The 13464-nt window shown below is 28.3% G+C and overlaps 1 protein-coding gene across 1 annotated transcript; it reads left to right on the forward strand.

The window, feature by feature from the left end:
• Positions 1 to 1637: 1637 nt before the first annotated feature.
• Positions 1638 to 2087, forward strand: LOC140444259 (uncharacterized). The gene has a single exon (XM_072536004.1). It carries the CDS (start codon positions 1638 to 1640, stop codon positions 2085 to 2087), a length of 450 nt encoding a protein of 149 aa, XP_072392105.1.
• The last annotated feature ends 11377 nt before the right edge of the window (positions 2088 to 13464 follow it).

Genomic DNA, 13464 nt, shown 5'->3' on the forward strand with positions numbered 1-13464 from the left:
TCCTTCTTCGAAATGTTTGTTGGATATTATCCTACTTATCTGAATTATTTTAATGTTATTGAATTTTGAAATATTTTAAACAAACCAATATTTTTCTCGATTTTACATATCATAACAATATATATATATATATATATATATATATATATATATATATATATATATATATATATATATATATATATATTGTTATGATTGTTTATTTTGACTTTGATTTTAATTTATTGAGCCAATAAAAAAATTATAATTTAATTGTTATCAAATATAAAATAAGACTCCTTATATTGCCTGTGTTCGATGGATTCAAAGATTTTCTAGTTGTCCTTTATCGAGATAGAGAAAAAAGATAATAATAAAAGAAAATAGTATATTACAAAAATTAAGTATTCTTTATTTTATATAAAAAAGGAATAAAACAATTTTCAACTTCTGCCGTTATCTTATCAATCAGCATACAAGAAAATAAATGATATTTTTATAATAATAAAATTTTAAATCTACATAAAATTTATAATAAGTGAAAACTAATTTTTCTTAAACTTTCCTTTACTTGAAACAAAAAACAGCAAAACTTTAACTTTTGATTAGTCAAACAAAACTCAATTCTTTAAATTTTAATGATAATGACAATGATGTCAACACAGATCCTTTACAGATACCAATTTTAATTGTACAAAACACTTACAGTTTTTTTTATTGCATTGTATGTTGGCACATACCCAGAAAAATCCAGTCTCCTCAACGATATGATCTCTCCTCTTTGGCACCTCGGCTCCTTCCTAACGTCTCTGCAAACCTCCTGCAGACTACACAAAAACACCTGATTCACTTCTCCAAAAACTCAGCTACTTATTTATGCCACAAGGACCTCCTTTTGTCAACTTGATGCCGTAAAACTACTTTCACATATACTGCCTTCACAAAATGCCCACGGTAGATACAAGGACCTCTTTTAATCTACTTGTTATCTCCTTCTGCAAAATTATTCACTTCTTTTCACAATGCCAGTATCCAAACTCACGAACCAAATCCTATCTTCTCACAAAACGACTGTTTCCTTCGATGACCAAATTACAACTGCCTCTCCCCGTCTCCTAATCAGGCTAACCCCATTACCATTCAAAAACGACTATCCAATCAAAAGCTCAAATCTTGTTTACTTCTGTTAATGTTTGTTCTAAAAATTCTGTGTATCTTTGGGAAAACCAAATTACTGTTTCATAGAAAGAATAAATAAAAATTGATTTTTCTATCCTCAGTCTGTTAATACACAATCTATACCTGTTTCCAAAGATTAGAATATGGTCATTTAATACATAAACAATGACAAGATTAACTTACAGGTAAAATGACTTCTAATGCTACACAAAGGGGTTTTTTGATAATTTTGTTGGAAACGGAAAAAGGTCGTTTGCCAAACAAATTTCTATTCTTATCTACACTAAATCTTATCTTAAATTACTATATACATTTTGTTTATAATGATATCTTAAAATTTTATTCCGATGGATCTTTTTATTTATTTTTTTCTTTGGTTGGGAAAGAAGAAGTATGACAATATATATAACGAAACCGTCGAAACCAACGACAACATAGATGCACTAAACCAACATATTACGCAAGCCATTGGAGAAAGCATGAGAAAACACTGTCCCAGAAATAAGAATGAAGAAAAACTTAGTACTGACACCAGGAATTTGATGAAGCAAAGAAATCTTATTACAGAAAGAAATGATCCAAATGGAGAGCAAAAGAGAAAGATAAACAGAGAAGTCAAGAAAGCAATAAGAAAAGACTTAAGAAAGTACAATACACTAAAGATCGAACAAACCATAGAAAATAATAAAGGCCTAAAAAGTCTACGAAGAAAACTAAATAATGGAAAAAGTCAGATCGTTAAAATAAAAAACAAAACTGACGAAATAACAACAAATAGAGAGGAGCTTTTAACAATAGTAGAAGACTTCTATGGAGAACTTTATAAAAGCAGACGGATGAACGAAACACAGCTAAAAGATGCAATAAGCAAAACAATATTAAATCAAGGCTTTGAGCTCATGCCAGAAATAACTCTCAGTGAAATTTGACAAGCGATGAATAAAATTAAATCCAATAAATCACCAGGAGACGATGGAATTGTGATCGAGGCTGTTAAGAATGGCGGTGAACCTCTAATGAGGAAAATAAAAGATCTCTTTAATCTATGTTTGACAAAGAAATCCATACCATCTGAATGAAATAGAGCCAAAACAATTCTTCTACACAAAAAAGGAGAAAAAAACTGATCAGGAAAATTACTGACCAATCAGTCTGTTAGACCATCTTTATAAACTTTTCACGAGAGTAATCACCACAAGATTAGACAAGAAATTAGACCTATATCAAAGTAGAGAACAAGTTGGATTCAGAGCAAACTTTGGAACCAACGATCACCTCCAAACAATAAAACAACTCATCGAAAAATCTATAGAATATAACAAGCCCTTAGCTGTAACATTCGTAGACTTCCACAAAGCATTCGACTCAGTAGAACTCGATAGTGTTATAGAAGCACTGAACAAGAGCCGCATTGATAGCCGATATTCGAGGCTAATATGTAATATATATATATATATATATATTGTGACGATTAGGGTTTATAGAAAATAATTTATAAGTTATATACTACATAATATTAGATATTAAAAAGTATTTGATTATTTTAAATAAGTTATATACTAGAGAATTTTATAAAAATATATTTATGTGAGGGCATTTTAAGAAATTAGCATATAATAGTTGTAAAGATATAATAGAAAAATATGATAGGTTGTAAAATAATAGATTTAAGTGAGCCATGTGCCTAGGCAACCAACTATACATACTCCAAGTGTCAAATTAAGAATCATAATACGAATATAAGTGGGGTTATTATAATAATATATTGTTTGAAATGTGTATTTTATTAAATTAGAATGTTAAGTTACTAATTTAATTATATATTCTGATCTGAAAAGCCTAAATGTAAACAAAATTATTAATAGAAAAGAATGGAATTCTCTGGATCTCCGGAGATGGCCATGTTTGCGAAATGGTTTGTTCCAGAAAATTCAGACAAGTAGTTAATAGAACAAATTGGAACATGATATCTTACGAGATAGTTCTAGAAAATCCAAAAACATATAAATACCCGTGATTTGGATTCAAGATGGCAGTTTTTAGGCAGTTTTTGGCAGTTTTTAGCAGTTTTATCATGAAAGTTAGTTAGAAGATAGATACATTTACTTAGTGAAGTCAATTGTTCAGAAGTTTTTGGAAGTTTTTAGTCAGAAGTCAAGCAGTTTATTATGAAAGTTAGTTGGAGTCAGTGAATCAAGTACAAATAGTCAAAATGTTTAATATAGTGAGTTAAATGAAGATTAAAAATTATGCATATAATTTAATGCACATTTATAATTATACACAAACAATTATTGAAGATAAAAAAAAGGTATATTGGAAGAAATTAAATTATATTATGGTTGGAGATTAGTATAAATCAACTTATAATAATTGGATATTGGTATATTGAAAAGAAGAATAAATATAAATGCTGTTTGCTGGTTTGGTTGGTGGTGTATAGATGCTGGTGAAGAAAAATATATCTTAAATTGGTAGAAGCTGATAATTGAAAAAAAGTAATTTCACAAAAACAAGGATAACTGAAGTACGAAGACATTCAGTGGTGATTAGAATCTATATACTTAGTGGAAAACAGTTCATTTAGGCATTCAGTGAAAGAAAGGTACAAAATTTTGTTAATATAATTTAGTTAGTGTCATAACAATTACAATTTTGAAGATAGTTTGTTTAAATTTTAGATTGTCTATAGAATTTAATTAGTTTTATAAGGATATCAGTTTAAAGATAGTTTATTTTAAATTTACATTGACTAGGTTAGATATATATGTGTGTTTCATAATAGTTATAATAAAGATAATTTAAAAAAGTACTTACAAGCTAATTCTTTGAGAACCGCGATAAAAACCCTATATATATATTATTAAAAATACTCATTGCTCATCATTCAAACAAAAAACACATCATAACAATTTTGGCACCCAACGCAGTGGCTCTCTATTTAAAAGAATTAGTTTGGGAAGATAAGTGCTCTCATATAATTAAATTAATTATCAGTAGAAAGAAAAAATTATAGATTTTATTTTTAATTATATTTGAACAAGTAAAGTCTCAAAATGTCTCAAGGAAAGAAAGGTACAAGAAGCAAAAAGAATGAAGAAGATGTGGAAGTAGAAACACAACCTATACAAGAGGAGAGTTTAGTTCAAGCTCCACAAGATACTGCAGAAATGAATCCAGAAAGAGAGGAAAATGTCAATATGGCAGCTTTGATGTCATTATTGATGCAGATGAACAAGACAATGGAAGAGAATACGAAAAAAATAGAACACAAAATGGAACAGAATTCACAAGAAGTCAAAGAAGACATGAAAAAAATGGAACAGAAAATGGAAGAGAATTCAAAAGAAATCAAAGAAGACATAAAAAAATTGGAAGAGAATTCAAAAGAAGTCAAAGAAGACATGAAAAAAATGGAACAGAAATTGGAAGAGAATTATAGAAAATTAGAAAAGAAAATAGAAGATAATAATAATAAAATTGTAAAACAAATGGATAAAAAACTTGAAGCTGCAGAGAAAAAAGTAGCAAATGAAATAAAAAGTATACGGAATGACTACAAGAAAAGGATAGACAATGAGAGGACAGAAGTAAAGAGGATTATTCAAGATAATAAGATAGATATAGAACAGAAAATAGAGTTACAGAAATGTAACTTAGAAGTAAAAATTAACGAAGACAGGAGAAACACAGAAGAAAAATTAGACGATATACAACAAAATATCCAAATAAATTGTAATCAAATAAGAAATGTGGAACAGAGAATAGATGATATTTCACAAATGAGAGACATAGGGAGACCTTACTTAAATTTAACAAATGAGACTGGGATTAAATTCTCTGGTAATATAAAAAATTTGCATCCTAGAGTATACATAAATAGTTTAAAACATAAATTAAGATTTGTGAATAATATTAATGATATTAAAGATTATATTAGAGTGACATTAAATGACAATGCAGCAACTTGGTTTGCTAGTATTGAAAATGATTTAGATAACTTTCAAACATTTGAAAATAAATTTTTAAATTATTATTGGGGTGAATTAGAGCAAGCAAAGTTTAGAGAAATTCTATATTTTGGAAAGTATAATCACAATTTAAAATCAAATATGGTAGATTATGCATTAAAACTGATAACAGTTGCAAAATATTTAGAACCACCACTTAGAGAGGATGAAACAGTCTTAAATGTATCTAGACATTTTGATGCTGATGTTGTGCAAACCGTAACTGTACAAAATATTCAAACAATAGATAGTTTCATTAATTTTATTCAAAGAATACAAAGAGGCAATATGACAAGTAATACTAACAACAGAAAAAACAATAATAACTTTCAATATAAAAAAAATGATAATCAACAATATAGACAATCATATAACAATAATACTAGGTATGGTAATAATTTACAAAATTTTAATAATAATAACAGTAATCAAATTAGACAAAATTGTAATAACAATACTAGTTATAATAGACAACATTTTAATAACAGTACTAATAATAATAGACAAGATTTTAACAATAGAAGAAATACAGAGCGACCTAACTATAACAGACAGGTAAATTGTGTTGGAAGGAATAGAAGCTGCGAAGACAGGGAACGAAGTAGTACAAGGCAGGAAAATGTGAGTAGAAGTCATAGTAGGGAAAGACATAGGACATCAGATCCAAGTGGTCAGATACAATCTGACAATTCTAATAATCAAAATTTTGTGCAGTAAACTTTCTGAATTACAAGTTAGGCCATTGCTATTATGAAAAACCTTCTGAATTTATTTCTTTAGATGAGGATAAAATTATTGACTCTATTAATTTAATTTATATAAATGCTTTGGCCAAAAATAAAATGATTAAAATTATGATAGATACTGGTTCAGAAAGTACATTAGTCTCGGAGAATTTTATTTTTAATACATTAAAACTATCAGATATAATAAAGATTCCAAAAATTAAAATTATTGGTGCAAATAATAAGAAGTTGGGTGAAATTGATAAACTAGCCAATTTTAAAATTAATATTCTTAATAAAGAAATTAATATGCAAGGATTTATTGTCAAGGATTTATGTGTTGATATATTAATGGGAAATGATGAATTGGAAAAGAAGAAAGTAAAGATAGATTTTGAAGAAAGAATGGTAACTTTGGAAGGGCAAATAATTAAATTTATGCAGAAAGATGAGGTAGAAGAAGGAATAAGAGTTGATAGGATATTATTAAAAGAAAATAATGATGTTTATGAAGAAGAAATGTATTTTGATGATAGGGAAATGTCCCAAAAGAATGTAAAGAATAATTATTGTAGTGAATATTTAAGGAATGGAAATTTTAAGCAGATGGATGCCTACGAGGCGGAGTGCGTAAAATTGGAAGCAAGGAATAATGAGTACATAATGAAGAATAATGTTATTTGTAAAGAAGAAGATATGATGAAAGTTTTAAATTGCCCTGAAGAATATAAATCAATAGTCATTTCCATATTGCAGCAACACAAGGGACTTGTCAATAAAGAAAATAGAATTGCACAGAATTATATCCATAGTATAAGAGTTAAGGAGCAAAAAGATTTTAAAACAAAATCATACCCAATACCATATAAATACAGAGAAGAAGTAAACAAAACAATTAATAATATGTTAGAAGATGGGATCATTGAGAAGGCAGACACACGTTTTATTAACCCCATAGTAGTAGTACGAAAAAGATCAGGGGAAATCAGGTTATGTTTGGATGCAAGGAATATTAACAAGATTACTGAAAAGCAATTTGAAGCACCAATGAGTATAGATGGAATATTAGGAAGAATTACAGGAATGTCATTTTTCACTAAAATCGATTTACAGCATAGTTTCTGGTTAATACCTCTAGAAAGAAAAAGTAGACAGTATACAGGATTTCAGATAGATGGAGTAGTATATCAATTCAAAGTAGTACCATTTGGACTTCAATCATCTTGCAGTGCTCTATGTAGATGTCTTCATGATATTTTGGATCAATATGAACATTTTGTAATTCACTACATTGATGATATATTAATTTTTTCTAAAACGGCTGAAGATCATGAGAAACACCTAAAAATTATAATAAATAGATTAGACAAAGTTGGACTAAAAATAAATCAAGAAAAATGTACATTTTTTCAAAAAGAAGTCATATATCTAGGTTATAAACTTAACACTAAGGGAATCGAAATGGATCCAGAACGGACACAAGTCATTCAGGAATATAAAACACCACACAATTTAAGAACTTTAAGAGGATTTATTGGAATAATTAATTATTATAAAAGGATGATACCAGATCTAAGTATAAAAGAAATTCCATTACTTGAACTACTGAGAAAAGGTGTAAAATGGAGATGGGATCAGAGAAGAGAACTAGCATTCCAAGAAATTAAAAACATTTTTCTGTCAAATTTGAAAATATACTATCCTGACTATACACAGCCATTCATATTAAGAACAGATGCATCAATAGAGAGATTATCAGGGGTATTATTACAAATACATGATGGGGTCGAATACCCAATACAATTCATTTCAAGAATAACAAAGCCACATGAAAAGGGTTACTCAGTTTCAGAATTAGAACTAGCAAGTATAATACACTGTGTCACAAAATTAAGATTTTATTTATTGGGTAATGAATTTACTATAGAAACAGATCACCAAGCTTTAACGTCTATATTAAATAACAAATATGGAAACAGTAGAATACATCGGTGGAGTCTAATACTTAGTGAATACTGCTTTGAAATCAAATACATTTCTGGAAAATCCAATATAGTGGCAGATGCTTTATCAAGGTTAGAAAATACACCACAAAAAGGGCAGCGAACAATAAAAATTGGATTAAAATCAATTAGTAGAAAATACTGGATTATATTCTAAAGAAGAAATTATAAGAGATCAGATCAATTTGAGTGAAAAACAAAAGTCCTTAGGAAAGATGGGGTATATTATAAAATAATAAATGGCATAGAAGTATATGTAATAACTAGAACTTTAGCAAAGAAAATATTGAAAAATTTACATAACAATTATATGCATATTGGTTCAAGAAAGCTATGGATGCTATTTAGGGACAATTATTTTGCAAAGAATGACATAAGTATAGCAAAAGAAATTACTACCCAATGCCCAATATGTCAACTAAACAAAGAAAAGAATTTCAAAAAAAAAAAAAAAAAAAACTTACTGATAGATCCATTTCATAGATAGATGGTAGATTTCTTTGTTGTGAATAAATTTGACATCATACTTGTTGAATTTTGTACATATGTAAATTGTTTGGTACCCTAAAAATCATAATTTGGGGTTAGATACAGAATTGATTGTGTAAATGTCTTTATAAAAAGTGTAAAACTTACCAATTTATATTGATGAAAGTTATTTTGAATGGAAATAATTCCTAGATTTTGTCTATAAATAAACAGAACACAATATAGATTATATTTTTAATTAAGGTTATATTTTATTCTCTGATATCGCATCCATTGTTCCATTTGACATGACAGTTTGACCATGGAATAGCCGAACTGTGCTCCGTTGTTCTCTGTTTTGACATAGACAGCGAACAGGGATGTATTTAACACACTTTAAATAATAAAAAAAAATTGAATTATTAATTTATTAAATTTAATAAGGTATGAGAAAATTAATATTTAAAAAAATAATAAGTAAATTATTTATTTTAAATATTATTTTTGGGGTATTGTGACGATTAGGGTTTATAGAAAATAATTTATAAGTTATATACTACATAATATTAGATATTAAAAAGTATTTGATTATTTTAAATAAGTTATATACTAGAGAATTTTATAAAAATATATTTATGTGAGGGCATTTTAAGAAATTAGCATATAATAGTTGTAAAGATATAATAGAAAAATATGATAGGTTGTAAAATAATAGATTTAAGTGAGCCATGTGCCTAGGCAACCAACTATACATACTCCAAGTGTCAAATTAAGAATCATAATACGAATATAAGTGGGGTTATTATAATAATATATTGTTTGAAATGTGTATTTTATTAAATTAGAATGTTAAGTTACTAATTTAATTATATATTCTGATCTGAAAAGCCTAAATGTAAACAAAATTATTAATAGAAAAGAATGGAATTCTCTGGATCTCCGGAGATGGCCATGTTTGCGAAATGGTTTGTTCCAGAAAATTCAGACAAGTAGTTAATAGAACAAATTGGAACATGATATCTTACGAGATAGTTCTAGAAAATCCAAAAACATATAAATACCCGTGATTTGGATTCAAGATGGCAGTTTTTAGGCAGTTTTTGGCAGTTTTTAGCAGTTTTATCATGAAAGTTAGTTAGAAGATAGATACATTTACTTAGTGAAGTCAATTGTTCAGAAGTTTTTGGAAGTTTTTAGTCAGAAGTCAAGCAGTTTATTATGAAAGTTAGTTGGAGTCAGTGAATCAAGTACAAATAGTCAAAATGTTTAATATAGTGAGTTAAATGAAGATTAAAAATTATGCATATAATTTAATGCACATTTATAATTATACACAAACAATTATTGAAGATAAAAAAAAGGTATATTGGAAGAAATTAAATTATATTATGGTTGGAGATTAGTATAAATCAACTTATAATAATTGGATATTGGTATATTGAAAAGAAGAATAAATATAAATGCTGTTTGCTGGTTTGGTTGGTGGTGTATAGATGCTGGTGAAGAAAAATATATCTTAAATTGGTAGAAGCTGATAATTGAAAAAAAGTAATTTCACAAAAACAAGGATAACTGAAGTACGAAGACATTCAGTGGTGATTAGAATCTATATACTTAGTGGAAAACAGTTCATTTAGGCATTCAGTGAAAGAAAGGTACAAAATTTTGTTAATATAATTTAGTTAGTGTCATAACAATTACAATTTTGAAGATAGTTTGTTTAAATTTTAGATTGTCTATAGAATTTAATTAGTTTTATAAGGATATCAGTTTAAAGATAGTTTATTTTAAATTTACATTGACTAGGTTAGATATATATGTGTGTTTCATAATAGTTATAATAAAGATAATTTAAAAAAGTACTTACAAGCTAATTCTTTGAGAACCGCGATAAAAACCCTATATATATATTATTAAAAATACTCATTGCTCATCATTCAAACAAAAAACACATCATAACAATATATATATATATATATATATATATATATATATATATATATATATATATATATATATATATATATATATATATATATATATATATATATATATATATATATATATATATATGAAAGTAAAAGATTGCTTTCAATCGGAACTCCACCATTGCTCTACACGTGTTTCGAGTTATCTACGAAGTAACAAGAAGTCCAGAGACCTCTCTCCGATAGCAAATTAGGTGAACCGCAAATTCAAAGCCTCTTACTTGAGGCTTTTAACAACGCTAGAAGTATCCTTTTACTTCGATATGCATCTACGATTTACCTTTGAAAAATACTATCTTTTTCGCTCTTTACGTAGAAAAAGACGTTTAAATGAAAGTAAAAGATTGCATTTCATTTCAATCGGAACTCCACCATTGCTCTACACGTGTTTCGAGTTATTTAACTCATCATCAGGAACACTTGTGGAAGTTCAACTGAAATGAAATGCAGTCTAATATTTGGTCATTATAACCAAAATAACAGCCAGGTACGCTAGCAGCGACATCTACGAAGTAACAAGAAGTCCAGAGACCACTCTCTGATAGCAAATTAGGTGAATTGCAAATTCAAAGCCTCTTACCAGAGGCTTTTAACTTCTAGCGTCCATAACCTTAAAGCCAGTTTTTTTTAAATAATTGTGAAATACAAAAATATGCCAATGATCAAAATTTTTTACATCTCGGCGTCAACAATAGGATGTATTTTTTAAATTTAAATAACAACAGTCCAACGGGCTTTTTTGTAGTCCAAGAAAACAACACCGATTGTTAAACAGAATTGTCTGTAGTGCAGTTCCACAAGACTTTTCTCCCTAACTCCTGCTTCAAATCGACTAAAAGTTTTTCATATGAAGTTAGAGTTACCATGTTTATGGGCCGATTAACTTGTCACACTTTATAGTTATAGTTACTTTTTCTGTTTTGTTGTTTTCTGTTTTAATAATTTCTTTATATTTATATTGTTTATAAATGTATATTGAAGTATTTCCTGTATGTGAATTTGAGGAAACACCAATAACAGAGTTTTATCCATCAATATTCATCTTCATTCATCTTCAGTATAATGTTAACCCTGTTTCCTTGCATCTTATCATGTCTGAATTTAATCAAATGTGTCTAAAAGGGTTTTAATCCAGACTGTCATTGTTTCATTATATGTTTTATCATTATCAAATCATTAGAACATTAATGAAAGTTTTGAGGACAGCAGTAAATGACACCAATATTATAATGAATAGTAACAATATTATTATATAACAAATTTTCTTTTGATAATTATCTATTTTAGTATTGGAATGAGGTACTTTATTTATTGACTTTTTTTTATATTTTTTATCTCAAAAACTTTTTTTAATTGTTTTAGTGAATGTCTTCCATTTAGATAAGTTTATTTCTAAGTATTCTAGTAGGTAAGTATTATTATCTTATAATTACTTTCATTCCATTTTTGATAATTGCCCATTATAGCAGTATTGTAATCATTATCACTACAAAATGTATCCCTATATCATATAACTTTCTGGTTTGCACAAGACGAGCTTATAACAAAGTTTATGGCTATGCCTTCTTATGTATCCAGTGATACATAAGTAATACTGATAGTTATGACAAAAGTGATGATCTGTTTATTGTGATCTAAAGAAAACTTTTTATTTATGAAAACTCTCATATTTCTCCCACATTTTTTTATTAAAAATAAATAGACAAAAACCAGAAAAAAGAGATGATAAAAAATTTTACCGGACAATAAAGACTGGTAGAAAAGATAGTAAGCTAACACATTTTTTGAAATATTACAAAATTATATTATACTCTTAAAGGAACGCTACCTATTTGCTTAAAGACAAAATTTACAACCAATAATTATGTACTACCGGTACAGTAGCGCACCTAGAATTTTCCTCTGGGGAGGTGGGTTTTTGGTTGGGCACCGAATTTTTTTTTGTGATGCTACCTCCATTTTGAGTCCTTAAAATTTGTGAGTAACAGTGTCGGAATAGGGTAATTGTACACATTGTACCGGTAATTGAACTGCTTTCACATATTCAACCACTAGTCTTACTTAATGTTTACCACAGTAGGTCCCTGGAAACTCTGTCATAATATGCCTCCTCAAGATCAATAATTATTATTTAAAAAATTCTTACAAAATTATACAAAATGCAAGTAGTAAAATTAGATAAGGATGGATGAAATAAAGAGACGAGCAGAATGCTGTGTGATAGAAAGTTATTAATAGAACAGTTCTATAAGACTACCGTGAGACCAATTATGATGTGTAGTACTAAATTTTGAGCAGTAAAAAAGAATTTTGGCGTGGAAATAACAAATTACATTGTCCAAATAAAAGACGCTAATTAAATTTTTAACTTTCTAAGAAAAGCTGATCCCTGCCTGCTATTCTCTTGGTTCTTTCTATTGTTGACATACTTTGTTGCATTTGTTGACATTAACGATTTCAATGTACAACGAGTATATTACATCCTTCGCCGACAATAATTTCAATTTCAAAATAAGAAAAGGCTTCCATGTATAACCTTGTTTTAGACAACCCGGCATTACATTCTGAATCCGAAGACTGTACGCGGTGCATAAAATCCTAAACATGTCCGGGACAAGTTTACGTTGACGCCTGCGCCTTGTATGCTCAGCGAATACAGCTAAAATCCTCGAACGTGAGGGAATCCCAAACATGTTCAGGATCTTTTATCTGTACAGCGCGAACACAGAACTTTACATCCGAAGGGTGTTTGATCCGAGGGAAAATTTTGATCTCCTCGAATGCGCAAATTTGTAATGCGTAGACGTTCTACCTCTGGTTTAGTCCAGGATGTGCTCCGTGAACACGGCTATAGAATTTTCATGAGATTTTGAAAGGCAGAAAAACTTCAACTGTAAACCGTATGGAAAATTTAGTTAGTCGATTGTTTTTATTATATATTATTGGCTAAAGTGTTCTATACATGATAAGTTAACAAAAATAGGAAAAAAGTTGTCAGGTTTTTTTTACACATTTTTTTTAAATTAAAAAAAATGCTTTTCTAGAGCGAATCGGGACAATAGTTCGGAATTATCAAAGAAAGCCAGCGACCAAAGTATACCAAAATTATGAT

This window comes from Diabrotica undecimpunctata, chromosome 6, assembly GCF_040954645.1.
Source record: "Diabrotica undecimpunctata isolate CICGRU chromosome 6, icDiaUnde3, whole genome shotgun sequence".
In the NCBI taxonomy this organism is placed as follows: domain Eukaryota; kingdom Metazoa; phylum Arthropoda; class Insecta; order Coleoptera; family Chrysomelidae; genus Diabrotica; species Diabrotica undecimpunctata.

Coding starts and splice junctions, on each gene's coding strand:
- LOC140444259 (XM_072536004.1), top strand. CDS start 1,638: ATGAGAAAACACTGTCCCAGAAATAAGAATGAAGAAAAACTTAGTACT.